Genomic DNA, 19,485 nt, shown 5'->3' on the forward strand with positions numbered 1-19,485 from the left:
TTGGTTGTCGATCAGCCATGGCTTCCGCTTCTTGGGTTAGATCCCTCTCAATGAAAGTACCAATTGATGAAAGTCTCACTCTTACTCACTTGTAATTGGCTAGTTGGGTGATTAGATTTAAGGTTTTTTGCTTGTTGGTTGGCTAGATCTAGAGTTACCTCAAGGCAACACAAAGATCCAAACTGGTTGTTAGTGAAAATCAAGACTAACTCAGACTAACACTTAACTCTCAAAAGTATTGAAGATAAAATTCTCATTCATTGAATAAATTTAACAATAATTGATGAAATAACAATGTAAAGCAAATTATAAATAGAGAAATCCCCCTTAGGGTTGGCGCCACATGCCTCCCTCTCTCTTTCCTTAACTTGGATCTAGATCTAGATCTCACTCTTGATTCACTCCTAAGATTTAGGAATGCTAAGTTCAAAGAAACAACATCTAATGCCTAAAATAAATGAAATTATCTAGGAAATAAACTATGAATTAAGTTAGGAAATAACAAAACATATTATAAATAAATAAATTTCTAAACAAAATGATCATGGCCAGCCACCACCATGAATATAAGCCTCCATTTCTATTTTTTAGGAACTTATTATTTTGTCATGAAAACTCATTTAGTTGCACTTATCTTAGACACCCATAGTCTTACCACTCGAGCCATGCATGTAATCTAATGCAACCCTTCTAACTTCGGCACACCTAACACTCCTAATGGCATTACGAATAGTTCGTCTTACATCTCTATCACATACCTTAAGAGCTTAAGAATACTATAACGTGAATTCAGCTGGTTTGGATGTGTCTGGTTGAGCCCCATTTCGACTCAAGCCCATATATATGGCCCTTTTCCAGGGACCAGCCTCAACTATCCACTGCCATGAACATACGCCGAATTAGAACCCAGAACGGCTAGGCCCTGCTGGACTTGCATAGCTCATGCCAGCATTCACATGGCCTTGGGGTGCAGCTACGATGATTAAAGCCTACGGCCACATTTTTGGACCTCGTTCAGATTTCTGGCCCAAAGTAGTTAAAAATGGACCAGCCTAACTTTTGGGTCCCAACGACAAAGTAGTAGTCTTGCTTTCCACATTTTAGGGGCTACGTGTTTGACTTCCAAAGCCAAAAAATCAATATTCTTATCCCACCCTAACGTGTGATGTTTGTGGTCACCCCAAATATACTCAGTTATTTATTACTTCGGCTCCATTAAAAAAAAAACTGGCTCTACCTGCTGTGGCAATTGGGTAAAGTAACCTTTTCCATACACTACCCATTTCTATCTATTCTGTTTCTAAATAAATATTCGTTGTTATTAACGGTACTGATAACGTTATAGATACTTATTTTTTTAATTATACATGTATTTACTTTTTTATATTTTTTATATACTCTATTAATATAATTGATTACGTTACTTTTTTAATATAAAATAACTGTTCTCACAAATTATATTAATAAAATCGTATTAAATATATAAAAATAATTATATATAACATAATTTTATTTTTTTTAACTTTATTATATTCTTGTTTGGAATGTTTTGGAGGGATGGTTGAATTTTTAATTTTTAATAATTTTTTTAAAGAAAAATGACTGTTTAAAATGTACCGTATAGTACTTTTTTTTGGGTTCCTTGAATAAATGATAAGGTACAAAGAAGTAAAGCCACGATATGTGACTTTCAAAGATGATTAGAAAGAGGTATGATTGAGTTGACTAAAATGGGGGTGGGGGTAAGATTAGAACCGAACACTCTCTTACTCTCTTTACCAACGTATCCCTTTGTTTCTTTCTTTCATTAAAGAGGACATGGCAAAGTTTCTTCCTACGGAAGGTGCGGTGGGGACAGCGCTGTCGGGTGCGTGCGTGCGTGCCCTCCGTCCTTGACCCATTCCACGTTTCCTCGGTGTCTATACCCAGCTTCGCAACGCCTTCCGTTTACTCCATTTTGTAATGATTCGTCTGATCAATATTATTATTTAATTTTCCATTTTATTAATATTTAAATAGACATATGAACAAAATCACAAATTAATTAAATAGAAATATACTATATAAGGAACTTGCTATGCCCACCGCTGAACTCCCGCTAGGCTATTTTTATTTTTTTATATTATTTTTTTAATATTTTAAATAAATAAAAAAATTTATAATATTATTAAATAATATTTTCTTAATCATTAAGAACAAAAAACTAAAAACAATAAAGGAGCGGAAGCTCTAACGAAATCCCCAACATTTTCTACTATATAATATTTCCTTATAGCATATCTCGATATTTATTGATATTGATATAAATAGTTCAGATAACATTAAATAAGTAATAAATAATGTATCACTCAATAAACGTGTCTATTTTTTTCCTCTTGAGACTCTAAATTCGAGTAAGAATTTGAAAGGAGCTCTAAAATCTTATTAGCCTAATAGACTATTGATAATGAGTTATTATAAAAATACTATTTATATAATTTAAATACTAAGATTTAAGTTATAAGATTTGAATTTTAAAATTTATCTTTTAAATTAAATTATATAATGTAAGTATTTTATTTTTTATTTTTTTAAAAGAAAACCTCTATATTTCATTATCAACTTCAATCAATACAATGTTTATCTTTGCCCAAACAAGCTGCAACATAGATTGGGACTTCCTCAATCCAAACATTTTCCTCTTCTAATCTTAAAGCTTCTTTTGCTAAAGTATGAGCCACATTATTCTTTTCCCTATGCAAATTGTATAAACCAATCTGGTATGTTTGCTAGAACGGACCGTATATCTTCAACTATAGAACCACCATAGGACAAATCTTCCTCGTTACTTAAAACTGCCAATACAACAGCCTTTGCATCCTCTTCGAAAATGGCCTTCTGAATATTAAGATCATTACAAAGCTCCAAAGCCTTCCACAGTGCGTATCTTTCTGCTACTAATGAATTCTGCACATATTACCTTTGATCACATAAAGCCACTAGAGCCTCACCCTCTTCATTTCTGATCATAATTCTCATTCTCATTCTCTTCATCCTGAGATGAAGTGAAGCATCTCAATTCACCTTTATAAAACCATTTGCTGGTTTTTTCCATGTCTTCTTATTAATGCTAGTAGTTGGTGTCTGGTCTTTCTTTTTCTGAGTTCTTTAAGAATGCTGAAATTCCTCAAGACATTCTTTTGCTGTTTTAAGTAATCTTTTTGGACATGAAAGTCTTTTTCGAACACAGAATCATTCATTATGAACCATACTTTTCGAAATAAAATTGTCATCTCCTAGCTGGTTCTTGTTCAATCTTCCTATAAGTTTTTCCCACAAGTGTAGGAAATCAGGTTCTGTGCTACTCCATTTTTGAACCAAGCTTTGAGAATTAGATCAAACATCATTTGAAGTTATACACTCCCAAAGAGCATGCATGACTGTCTCAATTTTTGCACCACAAAGAGGACATTTTTTGTCAGCAACTAGGGCTGTAAAACGGTCAGTCCGGACCGGGAAAACCGACCGGACCAATCGATTTGATTCGGTCCGAACTGGACCGAAAAATATAGGGTTAGGGTTCGGTCCATGATTCTTCGGTCCGGTCCACGGTCCATGATTCCACGGACCGAAGTGGACCAGACTGACCGAATTAAAAATATATATTTTTATTTTATATATATTATGTAATTTTCATCTAACCTATTCCCATTTATAATATAAAATTTTAAATATGTAATTACAAAATAATATTCTATTAATTAAGTAGTGTATATTATCAATTAATTATAACCAATTCACCATTAACTAATTACTAACACTACATTTATATCTAATTAAAGTTATTAGATAAATGTTTTGTAAAATACCTAAATTGTAAGTAAATATAAAACAATTGGTAAATTATAAATTAACTAACCTAATACGAATTCTCCATTATGTATATATGTATATAGTATATATATATTATAATTTATAATTTAGAATATGTATTATGTATGTATATATAATTTATCATATGTATCATTGACCATATAAAATTTATTTTTAATGAGTTAGTTGCATAATCTACATTAATAATTTACTTAATTTTAATTTAGTAATTTAAATAAAATGTTTAATTGTTTTATTTAGAAAAAAAAAGAAGAATAATTGGATCAGACCGAATGAACCGACTGAATGAGACCAGACCGAATGCGGACCGGACCGTACGGACCAACTAGATGTCTGGTCCGGTCCGATCCGGAAAAAATGATAGATCGAAAAAATGATGGACCGAATCGGACCGGACTGGACCGTTTTCACCCCTATCAGCAACTATTTTTCTCCTGAAAATGTTCTTTTTAGTAGGTAGCATATCATTTCCAGCCCTCCATATGAAAAACTTGACTACCCCTAGCACTTCCAGCTCCCATATACTCCTCCACCTCTTATCTTCCTTCTCTTCCTCTGAGCAACCACCTATGATGTTCTTTAGTCTTTCTAATTGCAAATAATAAGCACTATTAACATTAAAAACACCATTCTTTAATGGCCTCCATATAATCTTGTCTTGTGTAATTTTACATATGAAGATAAAGAATCCATTGCTAATACTCTAAGGAGTTAAATACAATATTTATTTTTTTATTTTAAAGACTTTGGATCTTCTGAATGATTCCCTCAACGTATAGAATCCTCAAGTTACTTTTGTGAATATGTTAATATATGAATAATGTTATATATAGTCGTGAAGTATATAAATGCAGTACAATTATTTAAAAAAAATAAATTTAATATTAAAAAATTAATTTTATTTTGATATAGATCCCTTATTTGTTCATTCATTTTTATATCTAAACTAAGTCTTATTTATAATTATAAATTTATCATAAAATAATATAAAACGAATTGATATATTGACGATTATTTTATAAGATAAAAGTCATTAAAAAATATAAAAAAGAAGAAATATCGCCACATTGAATTTGACTAAGCCGATGTGTAACCTGCCCTGTGCTGAACTGTATGTTTGAAAATTCTCTGTTCTTTTGTGACTCTGCATGCATTTCTTTTTCGGTACCGAATCAAAACTCTAATCTATTCCTCCCCAATTCCATTACCTGGATCCCATACAAAACAAAGCTCTTAGTTGTTTCAAAGCAAAAGAAGAAGGAAAACAGTCCCAGGATTTATATGTCGCAGTGTTTCCCTCTCTTGCAAGTGTATTCGGTGGTTGCTTGGAACTGATTTGGTCAACGACGAGGCCAAGCGAACCGATCGGTCAACGGGTTCGAGCTGTCGTGAGGAATTGAAGCAATTGTTTTGGTTCTAGCTATCCTTGAAGGGGTTCGGGATAAAGAATGAAGATTTATGCTTTGAATTAGGATTGGAAATAATGGAGCGGCTGATTTTTTCGGTTCCCGTTTGCGCTTTTTATCTCTGGTCAATTCTGGTGTTTGGTTTCGTATCAAAGGTCTCTGCTAATGCGGAAGGTGCGTGCTGGGGAGAACTTATACTCATTCTCATGCTTTTATGATGATTTTTGCTAGTTTGGGATACAGTATCTGTTCTTGCAATTTGGGCGTGTTTGGAATTTTGTAATTTGTTGTTTCCATATGCTGTATGGTAAATTTGATTTCTAGTTCAGCGGAATCTGAGTTCTATTCGTTCAGGTGCCCAGATATCCATTGGAAAACATTAAAAAAGAAGCTCGTGAACTTATATTAATTCCTAGTTACAGTTGCCGTGATCTTATCTCACCTTCTCTCTTTGATTCCCAATCAATTTGTATCTCGGTGTTGAAAAATTATGTTAACACACTCACGCACATAAGAAACTTTGTGGTTTGCGATTTATGTGGTGGTATATGAAGTTTGGGACTTGAAATTTGGGTTGACTGTAACTATTCACTGCATCATACTTTTATCGACGCATTTCGGGGAGAACCCGCTGGCTACAGTGTGCAGTGACCTAGAGGGTTTAACTTATTATGCATCCAGTGCATAGCCTCACTTGAGCGATTCGGGCTATGTTATCTGGGAGAGTGTGTGATTGCTAACAATTACATGATGCTTGAGAATTTTGATTAAGTCCCTCCTAAGTGTCCCACTCAGGCAGTATAGTATACAGAAAATTGCAATTTTAACACTACACACCCTTTCTAGTTCTATTTTTGGTAAGTTCTGAAGTACGTAAGTCCCCCCCCCCCCCCCCAACACGCGCACACACCAGAAAGAAAAAAAGTTTGTGTGTGAAAGTTGTCAAGTTGAAAGAGTTTTTGTTTTCCGGCTACCGATAAAAACTATAGTTATAAATTGATGGCATGTTTCTAGAAGACAGTTCTGGCAGTTTGCAATGACAAGATAGCTCCCTTCATGTTGTTAAGGAAGCTTGGATGTTATTTATTTTCGCTCTCAGTTTCTAATGTCTTAATTGACGTGATTTGTGTTTGCAACTAATGATTGTGTACTTCATGTATGACAGGTGACGCCTTGAATGCATTGAAGACCAACTTAGCCGATCCTAATAATGTTCTGCAAAGTTGGGATCCTACCCTTGTGAATCCCTGCACATGGTTTCATGTAACGTGTGATAGCAACAATATGGTGACACGAGTGTAAGCTTATGTGACTTGCCACTTGGATCTTCTGTTACTCTTACCTGGTAATATTAAAACATGGTGATGGTTTTTTTCTGTATCTGTTTTCCACACAGTGATCTTGGAAATGCAAATCTATCTGGTCAGCTAGTTCCACAACTTGGTCAGCTTGCAAACCTGCAATACTTGTAAGTTTAAATCAAGCACATAGATAGCCTATCATCTACTTCTTCACAATGAAATAGCTCTCTGGGCTGTTTGGGGATTCACAGGTTAGGCCCAATACAGTTGCTGATTTATTGTCATGTTGGGAGGGCCAATATGGAAGGTGGTTTGCCTGCCTTTCATATCGTGTATCTGGTGAGAAGAAAACATTAAGTTTTATGGGTGTGAGTTTTTTGATAAGCGAGGGGACTGAATTACCATACTCAAGTTGAAGTTTCTTCTTTTACACTATGGAGTGAATTTCGGTCATGGCCTGCATTTCTTAAATCTGGAGGCAGATTTTGGGCCCTTTAACTTTTAAATATTAGGTTTTTTTTTTTGGGGGGAGGGGGGGGGGGGGGGGGGGTGGGGGGTGGGGGGGGGGGGGGGGGTGTTGTCATCTTGTATACTTCCGGTGTACTAGGATTGCAATACCAAGACCCTTGGTATTGCATCTTTCCTTTTAACAAAGTGTTTATATAGAAGGTATTTTAAGAAACCACTACATTTTAGAGCTTTCCTGTGATATTTATTCATTTAGAAGCCAATTCATTGGTTTGCTACTGATCTAGCTGCTTGCATGTTTTTGTGGTATTTATGCTGCTGTTTGCACTTTTTCACCTGCTTTTTAAATTTTCAAGACTTAAAGATAAAAATACACGCACAGAGTAAATGTTTCTATTTTCTATGGTGGATTACATCATTCAATATTCAACTCTTTGTATATCAATTATGAAAAATTTATGGATGGTAAATATTAGTTGTTTGCAATTTGGTGATGGTATGTTAAATGTATTTTTTTATCTACTTTTCCTGTTCTGCAGATCTTCTAATCATCTTGTTATGACAGGGAACTTTATAGTAATGTTATAAGTGGAATTATTCCTGAGGAGCTTGGGAATTTGACAAACTTGGTGAGCTTGGATCTTTACTTGAACAATTTAAGTGGAGGCATTCCACCCACATTGGGCAAGCTTTCAAAACTTCGATTTCTGTATGACCACCTATCCTTTTTCTTATGGTCCAAGTCAGTATATATATTTATTTATATAGTATATATATTTATTTACTGCTCAAATATTTCTTCTTCGCTCTTACTTCTTAGTTAATTATTTGGCTCACCTGCTTGAGAACAGGTATTCTGATGAGCTAAAACATGGCTAATTGGATATAGATATAGCTTTTCTTCCAACTATATTTTGAAAGAAAATTTTCCTGAGTTTTTGTTAGATTTTCTTTTGTTAATTATAAATTATTCACATAGTAGTATGTTAAAAACATAAACACACACACACATGAAGTGAGATAAGGTATTGAAAGTTATTCACTGGAAATAAAGTTGTCTGGCATACTGCTGGTTCTTATTCCAAATTCATATACCTTTTTTTGTAGCAGAGGTTCTCTGATGGTGATGTCATTGTGTTGGCAGACAAATAATAATTAAAAAAGGTGAAACATGTTGTAACTTCAAAGGCAACATGTGCTAGTGGTCTATATAAATATATATATATATATATATTGCTATTGATGTTTATCATTCAGTGGTGCCCAAGATATTATTTACCTTCAGTAGGCTTTAGATATAGCATGGCACATAAAGCAGTCCCACAATGTTTAATATGGTTCATTAGGTGTATCAGGTTAAACCGGAAATTGTAGGAGGTACGGCCAGTTGATGTGTGACCTGCTAGCATGGGAGAGTGGTGAATGAGATTTCACATTGCCAGTGAGGGAAAAGTTTTTGCAGATTATAATGATTCCAAAGGGCTCTAATTGTAATATTGATTAGTCCCTTTGGAATAAGCACAGACATGGCTTGAGCTTTCCTTGGGTAGTTTTTTTTTATAAGTGCTTTCCTTGGGTAGTTACAGTATGATTACAATATTATTTTAATACTTGAGGGTGTTTATGTACTTGTGTTGCGTGAGGCTATAATAAATAATACATGAGCATGAAGAGAACCCTATTGTAGTGTTCTCTTTTCAGACTAGGCATCCTTTACATCTCTCCTCTTTCTAATTTTCTCTCTCATTTCTTATCTACTTCAACTTGGAATCAGAGTAAAAACCCTAGCAAACAATTTGGAAAAACCTATGAAAATTGCTGTTTCGTTGGTTCCTAGTAGTTGTTTAAGACCTTCATCCATCTCATTAATTTAGTATGCAGCTCTAGGGTGGAAAGTCACAAATGTAACGGTCATGTTTTGACCCACGGATGCTTTTTATAAACTCAAATATAACCTTTTAGCTGAGTTGTTTAGCTCCTGTTATCCTTTGCCCACATGGTTTATTGTTGTCACCTCCACTTGCATGCATTTCACATTAACTATTTCAGTCTCAAATGATCAATGAAAAAAGATTAATGCTAAGATTCAGATTACACCTATTAGTCATGGCTGGATGTAACTCATAAAAAAATCATAGCCGAATGTAGCATATGATTAAGCATGATTATTCTTTAATTGAATCAGCGTATGCTTTCTGTGTACTCATTGATATAACTGATGGATTATTTGGTTGTTGTGTGACTGCTATATCGTTTTGGTTTTTTGTAAAATGACAGTTTCTGTTGTGTGAATTAGGCGTCTCAACAACAACACCTTGAAAGGAAAAATTCCCTTGTCTTTAACGACTGTTATGTCACTCCAAGTCCTGTGAGTGCCATCTATCTTGTCTAATTTTGTCATGATCAATTAATTTTTGAGCCATGATGCAAGCACAGCCAATTTCATGAACAGTGCACATGAACGGTAATAATTTTGCCGGTCCATGATCTTCTGTCCATAAAGTTACTCGTGTCTTGTGCATTTTCCTTAAACTTTATGTTTTGGTTTCCTCAGCATCAAGCACATTACTAAAATGTGACATTGTCTTCATTCTATGTCAAATGCAGAGATCTGTCAAACAACAATCTAAAAGGAGACATTCCTGTTAATGGTTCCTTTTCATTATTTACTCCTATCAGGTTAATTGCATTTCATTTTTCTATTTTCCATTGTAGCATTCTTGATTGCTGATCCAAATTCTTTGGTGACTTTTGTTGTTCCATTTTGCAGTTTTCAAAATAATCCTCAACTCAACGAGTCTTCAATTCCTCCACCTTCTCCTATACCTCAAACGCCACCAGCTTCTTCTCAGGGTGTGTTGTTATTGATGCTTTCATTGTCACTGTGAACTCTAATTGATTAATAATGGTGTCTGCTGCTTTTTTAGCACTTTCTGGTATTTCCCTTATATATTCGAGATTTTCTTACTTCTTTCCCTCAACAACAACGTCACGCATTGTCAAGATGATTCAATGCCTCCTGAGTGAGGGTTTCCTTTCATTATATAGGCACAAGTGTGCAAGATACAAGGCTGAAATGAAGGCTAAATTACAGGAATTAAATCTATTTACAAGAAAGGAAACTATGACTATGTACAAAATCTGTCTAAGTATGGAAAGTCTGCTATTTAAATAAGGAAGTAAATATATACAACTCATAACAGAAAATAAGGCAAGTGGAGACGTATCATGCTGTCATCCCCCCTCAAATTGATGCTGGTCGGTCAAGAAGCATCAATTTGCCCACAAGAAACTGATGACGGTGTCGTGTCATGGCCTTAGTAAATATATCAGCAATCTGGAGGTCAGTAGAAATATGAGGAAGAGAAATGATGTGAGTGTCCAATACTTCCCGAATGGAATGACAGTCCACCTCAATGTGTTTCGTGCGTTCATGAAAAACGGGATTGGCAGCAATTTGAATGGCACTAGTGTTGTCAGCGTGGAGAGGAGTAGGATCAGACTGAGCGCAACCAAGCTCAGCGAGGAGACCACGAAGCCAAAGAATCTCAGAGCAAGCAGCAGACATCGCACGGTATTCAGATTCAGTGGAAGATTTGGAAACACGATCCTGTTTCTTACTCTTCCAAGAGATCAAGGAGTCACCAAGAAACATGCACCAGCCTGTAACAGAGCGTCGCGTATCAGGACATCCCGCCCAATCAGCGTCACTGTAAGCCACAAGATTAAGAGAAGTCCCAGTAGGAAAGAACAGGCCACGGCTAGGAGAGCCGCGAAGATAGCGAATAATACGACGAACAGCAGCAAAATGTAGATGACGGGGAGCCTGCATGAACTGACTAACCTGCTGGACAGCAAATGAAATATCAGGCCGAGTAATAGTCAAATAGTTCAGGCTCCCCACTAATTGTCGATACAGAGTAGGATCAGAGAGGAGATCACCCTCGTCCCGACGATATTTCGTGTTTACTTCCAAAGGAGTATCCACAGAAGAAGTATCCTGGAGACCAGCCAAAGTAATCAGATCCTGAGTATATTTATGCTGATTCAAAAAAATGCCAGATAGATCAGTATGAACTTCCAACCCCAAGAAGTATGTAAGAGGACCAAGGTCCTTCATATGAAATGAGGCTTGAAGATGCTGCTACAGTTGGGTGATCAAGACAGAATCCGTCCCAGTAATAACAATATCATCAACATAAACCAGAAGAAGAACAATTCCAATCGATGTTTTGCAGAAAAATAAAGAAGAGTCATATTGACTCTGCTTAAAGGAAAATTGAAGCAAAGTGGAGCGGAATTTATCAAACCATGCACGAGGAGCTTGTTTCAACCCATATAACGAGTGTTTCAACTTACAGACATCTGAGGGAGAAGAAGAGGACAAACCAGGTGGAATGGTCATGTATATCTCTTCTTTAAGGTCGCCATGAAGAAAGACATTTTTGACATCCATTTGATGAAGAGACCAACCTTTAGAGGCAGCAACAGAAAGGACAGTTCGCACTGTAGTCATCTTAGCCACCGGAGCAAAAGTCTCCTCATAGTCCACTCCATACTCTTGCCTATTGCCAAGTGCAACCAAACGGGCCTTATATCGATCCAGAGTCCCATCGGAACGCAGCTTGATAGAATAAACCCATTTGCAACCAATAGGTTTCACCTGAGCAGGACAAGGGACAACATCCCATGTATGATTATCTTGAAGAGCTTGAAGTTCATCAGCCATCGCCCCACGCCAACAATCATGTTTAGCGGCCGCAGAATATCCGGACGGAATAGGAATGGAAGACAAAGTAGTATGAAGAGAGGTATGGGAGAAACCATACCGATCAGGCGGACGAGACACTCTGGTCGAACGACGAGGAACTGTGATAGTGTCCGGATCACCCGTAGAAGATGCAGTCGGAGCAGGCTCAAATGGCGGATCAGGCTCAGGAAGGGGCAAAGTAGGATGTCGTCTTTCATAGACAAGGCCAGGTTTGAAGCGAACAGAAGAAGAAGCCAAGTCATCAAAATTAGGCAAGACAGGCATCTCAGGCAAAGACTCAACATGAGAAGAAAAGAATGACTGATTTTCAAAGAAAACAACATGACGAGAAATGCGAAATCGGTTAGAGCATGGATCATAGCAAACATAACCTTTGTGCGAAGTACTATAACCCATAAAAGCACATTTGACCGATTAAGCAGATAGTTTATGACGCTCATGGGAAGGTAAATGAACAAAACAAACACAGCCAAAAGTATGCATATCAAGGTAGCTAGGATGCCGATGATAAAGACGAAAGTAAGGAGTTTCAAAATTCAGAACACTCGACGGCAATCTATTAATTAAATAAACAGCCGTAGACAAGGCTTCAACCCAGAATTTAGAAGGAACAGATGATTGAAGCAATAAAGTACGAACAACATCCAACAAATGTCGATTTTTACGTTCAGCGACACCATTCTGCTGAGGTGTATAAGGACAAGAACGTTGAGAAACAATGCCACGTTGTTGAAGAAAATCATGAAACTCACTGGACATATATTCACCACTTGAATCAGTCCTTAGAATTTTAATGTGAGAAGAAAATTGAGTCTCAACATAAGCAGTGAATTGTTGGAAAACAGAGAAGACCTCAGATGTAGAACGAAGAAAATAAATCCAGGTATACTTCGTATAATCATCAATGAAAGTAACAAAGTATTTATAATTGGCATGCGAGATAACAGGAGAAATGCCCCACACATCACTATGAATCAAATCGAAACAATGTTCAGCATGATTACCATGAGAAGGAAAAGAAAGAGACTTACTTTTACCTAATTTGCATGTGGAGCAATCAAAAGAAAGATGAGAAGAAAAATTATCTTTATTGCCCAACAAACCAGAATTTATTACATTAGATAAAACAACGGAATTAGGATGACCCAACCGTTTGTGCCATACTTCATACTTATTGTTCACAGTGTGACAAGCAAACGAAATAACAGTAGGAAGAGAAAAATGTAGAGGAAATAAACGTCCAACTTTAGGCCCCTTCGCGAGTATCTGGCCCGACACCTGATCCTGCACAAGACAACCATCACGAGAAAAACGAACATCACAGTTGTTATCAACCAATTGTCCAACAGATATAAGACTAGTAGAGAGCTGAGGTGATACAAAAACATCCTGAACAGTAGAATCAACATCCCCAATAGCATGAATAGGTAACTGACTACCATTAGCAATCTGAATGTGTGATGAGCCATTATAAGGCCGAACATTGCTAAGAGTATCAGAAGAGCTAGTCATGTGATTAGACGCACCCGAATCAACAAGCCATGTAAGGGAACCGTTACCTTGCAGCCCTAAGGCTGAAAATGCTGAAATAATCATTTGCTGAACCATCTCTGTAGTAAGAGTAGAAGAATCTCCTGTAGTAGCAGAAGAAGAGGAACCCACAGTAGCCTGATAAGCATTAGCCTGACGATTCTGGGGACGAGTAGGACAATCTTTAATAATATGGCCCGGCTTCTTACAGTAGTTGCAAGATTTTCTAGCACAGTGGGTAGCAATATGTCCGTATTCCTTGCAGCTGAAGCATTGAACGTTCCGCATGTCCTGTCCCTTGCCTTTCCCGTGAGCAGCGTAAGCCACAGCATTGGGTATCATTTTGTCATGCTGATAAGTGGCCTGGGTGGCAAGACGCTGCTCCTCACGAAGTAACTCCCCAAAACAAACATCCAAAGAGGGCACAGGATCACGGTTCATCAAATTGGAGCGAGTGACCTCAAATTCAGGTCGTAACTTCATTAAAAACTGATCACGCTTACTTTGTTCATGAACGGCCTGCACAACAGAGAGAGAAGCTTCCGGAACCTTGGCATAAATCATGTCAGTAAACTCTCCCCACAGAGTATTAAAACCAGAAAAATAATCTTGAATAGAGAGATCGCCCTGAGTGTAACTGGCAATCTCATATTCTAATTGAAAACGCCGGGCAGTATTGTCCTGATTATATACTTTCCGTAAGTATTCCCACATAGATTGAGCAGTCTTATAAGGCCTTAGATTGAGAACAATAAGGGGATCAACAGAGCCTAAAATCCATGTCATCACCCGAGCATCTTTAATTGTCCATTGAGCCAACTTAGGAGGCTCAGTAGGAGCGGGATCACTACCATCAATATGACCCCATAAATCTTTCCCCAAAACAAATAAGCGAAATTGAAATTCCCAAGCAGAATAATTTTTACCCGTAAATTTCACAGTAAAAGAATCTGAAGACATGATGCTCATAAAATGGAAACCAGCCAAGAATAATACTGCTGCACGTATCTACTAAGCACCAAAAAAATTAAACTCACAGAAATGCCAAGAAGCTCCTGCACGTAAACTGCCGAAAGCTACACAGAGACTGCCGAGAAGCCCAAATCTGTCACAGAAACTGCCGACAGCTACAAAACTCCAAGAAATAGCACAGCCCAGCAACAACGACAGCAAGAAACCAGCACAGACAGTGCCGACGGGATGAAAACTGACACCCACCACCAAGAAAAAAAATAATAGCAGCCCAGCCACAAGCAAACAACTCACAGAAAGTGCCGACAGAGTCAACACTAGCCTCCAACCAGAAAAAAAAAAAAAATATTCCTTAAGGTCTGGCTCTTGATACCATGTCAAGATGATTCAATGCCTCCTGAGTGAGGGTTTCCTTTCATTATATAGGCACAAGTGTGCAAGATACAAGGCTGAAATCAAGGCTAAATTACAGGAATTAAATCTATTTACAAGAAAGGAAACTATGACTATGTACAAAATCTGTCTAAGTATGGAAAGTCTGCTATCTAAATAAGGAAGTAAATATATACAACTCATAACAGAAAATAAGGCAAGTGGAGACGTATCATGCTGTCATTAATCTGTCTAAGTATGGAAAGTCTGCTATCTAAATAAGGAAGTAAATATATACAACTCATAACAGAAAATAAGGCAAGTGGAGACGTATCATGCTGTCACGCATAACTTGTCCGATTTTGCTATCTATCTACTTCCAAATTATCTTCCTTTCTGTTTTGATTTAACATAAGCATGAAGGATTCATGTGCAACCAATGTCTTTTGTAGCAACTATCTGGAAATGGATTGTATGTGCATCTAATGCCTCAGCCAAAGATCGGTTGTTTTGTTTTACAATCTTTTGATTGTGGCTTTATCTGAGTTCTGAGTTCAAGGCTGCTGGAGCTTGAAAACCATCTTCCAGATCTTACCATCCATTTGCACCCTCCCAGGGCCCCCAGCTCCTTCCTCAATGAAGAGAAGGAGAAAGTTGACATTGGTTGTAGCGTCAGACTTGACTTTTGGAGATTAATATTTGATGATGCTGTTTTGCCCAACGTAGAAAGGGGAGACAGAAAGCAGGATGATGCCATCAAAGTCACTTGTAAAGTCCTTTCATGACTAGTTTCCACTGTCCCAAAAAAGCATGACCTAAGAAGAAGGGGGGGGGGGGGGGGGGGGGAGGGACTTAACATGTTGTCATTGTGGTGATTAGTGAGTTATGTTTCCTGTTTTGTTCTGGCTTCAAATAGCACAACTTTGTCATTCTGCTGTTTTGCCCAACGTAGAAGGGGGATACAGAAAGCAGGATGATGCCATCAGAGTCACTTGTAAAGTCCTTTCATGACTAGTTTGCAGTGTCCCGAAAAAGCATGACCTAAGGAGGGAGGGACTTAACACTTTGTCATTGTGGTGATTGGTTATGTTTCCTGTTTTTTTCTGGCTTTAAACAAGAGAGTTTTTTTATTTTATTTTAATAGGAAATAAGAGAGTGATTATCCATCTGATTAAATTGGTGAATTGTTTCAGGTAGTTCCACAGGAGCAATTGCTGGAGGAGTTGCTGCTGGAGCTGCTCTGCTTTTTGCCGCCCCTGCAATTGCACTTGCTTGGTGGAGACGAAGAAAGCCGCAGGATCATTTCTTTGATGTACCTGGTTAGTGAGTCAATGCTTTTTTCCAGTTCCACATTGATTTGTTGCTTCATATGCATTTTGTCTTTTTATATCTTTGCAGCTGAGGAAGATCCAGAAGTTCATCTGGGCCAGCTTAAAAGGTTTTCTTTGCGTGAGCTGCAAGTTGCTACAGATAACTTTAGCAATAAAAACATTCTGGGAAGAGGTGGATTTGGTAAAGTTTACAAAGGACGCTTGGCGGACGGTTCTCTAGTGGCTGTAAAAAGGCTTAAAGAGGAGCGTACCCAGGGTGGGGAGTTGCAGTTCCAAACAGAGGTAGAAATGATTAGCATGGCTGTGCATCGTAATCTGCTTCGTCTACGTGGTTTTTGTATGACACCAACAGAACGATTGCTTGTATACCCCTATATGGCTAATGGAAGTGTAGCATCATGTTTAAGAGGTACTCTTGTTAACCATTTTTCTATATCATACCCTTGTTCTTTACTTCTATATATCCTCAGTGTACCGATTTTGTGTTTGACACTAACTTGCTATCATGATTAGATTTTAAGTCTACATAAGTTTCGGTCCAAGCTAATCTGAAAAAAATGAAAGAATCAATTCTACCTTTAGTTGGGTCTGTCAGAGTTGTCTCTAAATTTGGACTTCTTATGGACTCTACATCCAAACAAATTGTCCATGCTTAAGAATAATACTAGTTGTATCTCAGACACCTGGCACATACCAAATAGAAATTTCATTGTTATATGGCCTGTTGTCTTATGATGTTCAATTTCCTCATGATGTTATAATATGCATAATGCAGAGCGTCCGGAATCTCAGCCTCCCCTTGATTGGCCCAAACGGAAATGTATTGCATTAGGATCTGCAAGGGGGCTTGCTTATTTGCATGATCATTGCGATCCTAAAATTATTCACCGTGATGTAAAAGCTGCAAATATATTGTTAGATGAAGAATTTGAAGCTGTTGTTGGAGACTTTGGGTTGGCTAAACTTATGGATTACAAAGATACTCATGTGACCACTGCTGTACGTGGCACCATTGGGCATATAGCTCCAGAGTATCTCTCAACAGGAAAATCTTCTGAGAAAACTGATGTTTTTGGGTATGGGGTCATGCTTCTTGAACTGATAACTGGTCAAAGGGCTTTTGATCTCGCTCGGCTTGCAAACGATGACGATGTTATGCTACTTGATTGGGTATGTAGGTCAGATCTTCACATCGCATATTTGCTTGTCGTTGGTATATTATTGAAGATTGTGCTATCTGAATAATTCCTTGGCCTTTGGGGATCTTAGCTGGTTTCCAGAGATTCTAGCTTTTTGCTGCAACTGGTTCGGTAAAGAGACTACAAACTCACTTGAGATGAAACTAGGGGCTATTGTCTCGTGTAATGGTAAAAGTTTTGGGCTGCAAAGCACAATGCCATGCAAAAATGGTCACTTCATGCAAAAATGCTGAAGGGTAGAACCATATCCAAGTACCTCCAGAAACCCCTTAAGTAGGAGTGGCACTGAGTATGAAATGAGACGGAAACTGCTAGTGGCTGTTTTTTCTCATAAAGCAAAACAAGTATGGAATTAATCTGGATACAACCGAATATCCAAAAGTGACCATTTTTGCGGTATAGTTGTTTTTTACTTTTAGGAAAAAAATTTGCAAAGATGCAGATACGATTGGCTAAGTGAATGATTTTTTGTCAGCATATCGTTTATATTGCAATGTTCCTTGTTATAACAGCATTATTGTCATCCCTGTTGACTCCATTATGGCTGAGTGGAAACTCCTTTTTCAACAACCAAGGGTTTGTTCTAATGGAGAAGTATACGATGATATGCACTATCCTTCTTCAGCTTGTGTCTAAATATCCATTTATTTCCAATGATTTATGGGTTCATTAGATTGTAACTGGGAGAGAAAAGAGTAATTGAAAATGAGAAACTATACTGCAAATGTTTGTTACGCCAATGCTGCTATGTAGTCCTCAATGTCGTGGCTTAATTTGTTTTTAACTTTATTGGTGCCTGTTTAGCTAGTACATGTCATATTAGCACTGTGTTCCTGAATACTATATCCTGCATGGACGGACTTATGTGGTATTTGTGTGAATAGTTTCCTTTGTAAGCTCTCCTCAGGTAGCTCAATTTAAACTAATAGTCTCCTTTTTCTTGTTAAGGTCCGAGATTATTTGACTTGCCTGACGTTAGTAAATGATCGTTCAGGTGAAAGGTCTTTTGAAAGATAAGAAGTTAGAAACATTGGTCGATCCGGATCTGCAGGGTGATTATATTGATGGTGAGGTGGAGCAGCTGATCCAAGTAGCCTTACTTTGCACATTAGGCTCTCCAATGGAACGACCAAAGATGTCGGAGGTAGTTAGAATGCTTGAAGGTGATGGATTGGCAGAAAGATGGGAGGAGTGGCAGAAGGAGGAAGTTTTCCGTCAGGACGGAAATAACTTCCCCCACCCAAGTGCCGGTTGGATCATCGACCACATCCCCGACTCTGCTTCCCACATCCCTCCGGATGAATTATCGGGTCCTAGATGATACTTTCATGGTTCCATTCTTGGCATACATATGAAATTCTCTTGGAGTCCGTTCCCTTTTGTAGCTGAGACTGAAATTTGTCAGATTTGTGCATATGATTTTTCTTCTACTCCTTGCTTCTCTATCTCTGTCTCTGTTTCTCTCGAACATTTTTAGTGTCCATCGATTTAAATGTCGCAGTTGATGATGTTGTGGTATTTTATAGGTTTTACCAAATGGCATTGTGAAAAAATAGGTGCTAGCCTGCTAGGAAACAGGCAGGAAGGGCCGTGGAAGCACCATCATTTGTCATCTTATGTATCCAGAACTGATTGAGCTTGTACACCAATCATTCCACTTATATCTTTTTCATCACAACGTTGCTTTCACAGCAAAAATCTTATGCAGCCCGGTTTGGATTCAGAACGCAGCACGGTTTACATTCAGAATGAGATGAGTTGGGATGGTTTTATATGAGTTAAATAAAATATTATTATTATTTTAGAATTTAGAAAAGTCAAATTATTTATTATATTTTATATAAAAATTTAAAAAATGTGTAATGATGAGATAAAATGAGATGGCATATAGTGAAAAGGTTTTCAAATCCAAACATAAATTGGCCGTAAATAAACTCACCTCGTCCCTGCAATTAATACATGCTTATCCTGTTCAGTAATGCTTTTTGAAATATCAAAATTTTATTTGCAAGGCTGCTCATTCACATCACACGCTAGACATGTGAAAATAATATTATAATCGTTTATTTATATTTTAAATTTTATTATTATTGGCATCGTCTTGTAATTAACGGTGTGTTTACCCATCCATTTGTAATTAATATTATTTATGAATTATTCTGTTTAGATAAATAAAATAATTTTATTATATATAATCGTAGAGTGCATAAAGACTGTATAATTATTTTAAAAAAGAACAGGATTTATTATTAAAAATTTATT

The 19,485-nt window shown here is 37.2% G+C and overlaps 1 protein-coding gene across 2 annotated transcripts; it reads left to right on the forward strand.

The window, feature by feature from the left end:
- The first annotated feature begins 4,949 nt into the window (after positions 1 to 4,949).
- On the forward strand, positions 4,950 to 18,953 carry LOC122310377 (BRASSINOSTEROID INSENSITIVE 1-associated receptor kinase 1-like). 2 transcript variants are annotated; one of them, XM_043124273.1, is made up of 11 exons: positions 4,950 to 5,453; positions 6,445 to 6,577; positions 6,676 to 6,747; positions 7,614 to 7,757; positions 9,345 to 9,416; positions 9,656 to 9,727; positions 9,819 to 9,901; positions 15,887 to 16,012; positions 16,092 to 16,433; positions 16,800 to 17,194; positions 18,172 to 18,378. In XM_043124273.1, the coding sequence occupies exons 1-11, from the start codon at positions 5,357 to 5,359 to the stop codon at positions 18,238 to 18,240; spliced, it is 1,605 nt and encodes a 534-aa protein (XP_042980207.1). In that variant the 5' UTR covers positions 4,950 to 5,356; the 3' UTR covers positions 18,241 to 18,378. The 2 variants fall into 2 exon arrangements, with proteins under 2 accessions (XP_042980207.1, XP_042980206.1); XM_043124272.1 differs by having other exon boundaries at positions 4,952 to 5,453; positions 18,218 to 18,953.
- Positions 18,954 to 19,485: the final 532 nt, after the last annotated feature.

Source organism: Carya illinoinensis, chromosome 5 (assembly GCF_018687715.1).
Source record: "Carya illinoinensis cultivar Pawnee chromosome 5, C.illinoinensisPawnee_v1, whole genome shotgun sequence".
Taxonomy (NCBI): domain Eukaryota; kingdom Viridiplantae; phylum Streptophyta; class Magnoliopsida; order Fagales; family Juglandaceae; genus Carya; species Carya illinoinensis.

Excerpts from the sequence above, each read along its gene's own strand:
- LOC122310377 (XM_043124272.1), top strand. The coding sequence starts at position 5,357 with ATGGAGCGGCTGATTTTTTCGGTTCCCGTTTGCGCTTTTTATCTCTGG. Across the intron at positions 6,578-6,675 it reads AACAATATGGTGACACGAGT|TGATCTTGGAAATGCAAATC; the intron begins GTAAGCTTATGT and ends TTTTCCACACAG. Across the intron at positions 9,902-15,886 it reads GCCACCAGCTTCTTCTCAGG|GTAGTTCCACAGGAGCAATT; the intron begins GTGTGTTGTTAT and ends GAATTGTTTCAG.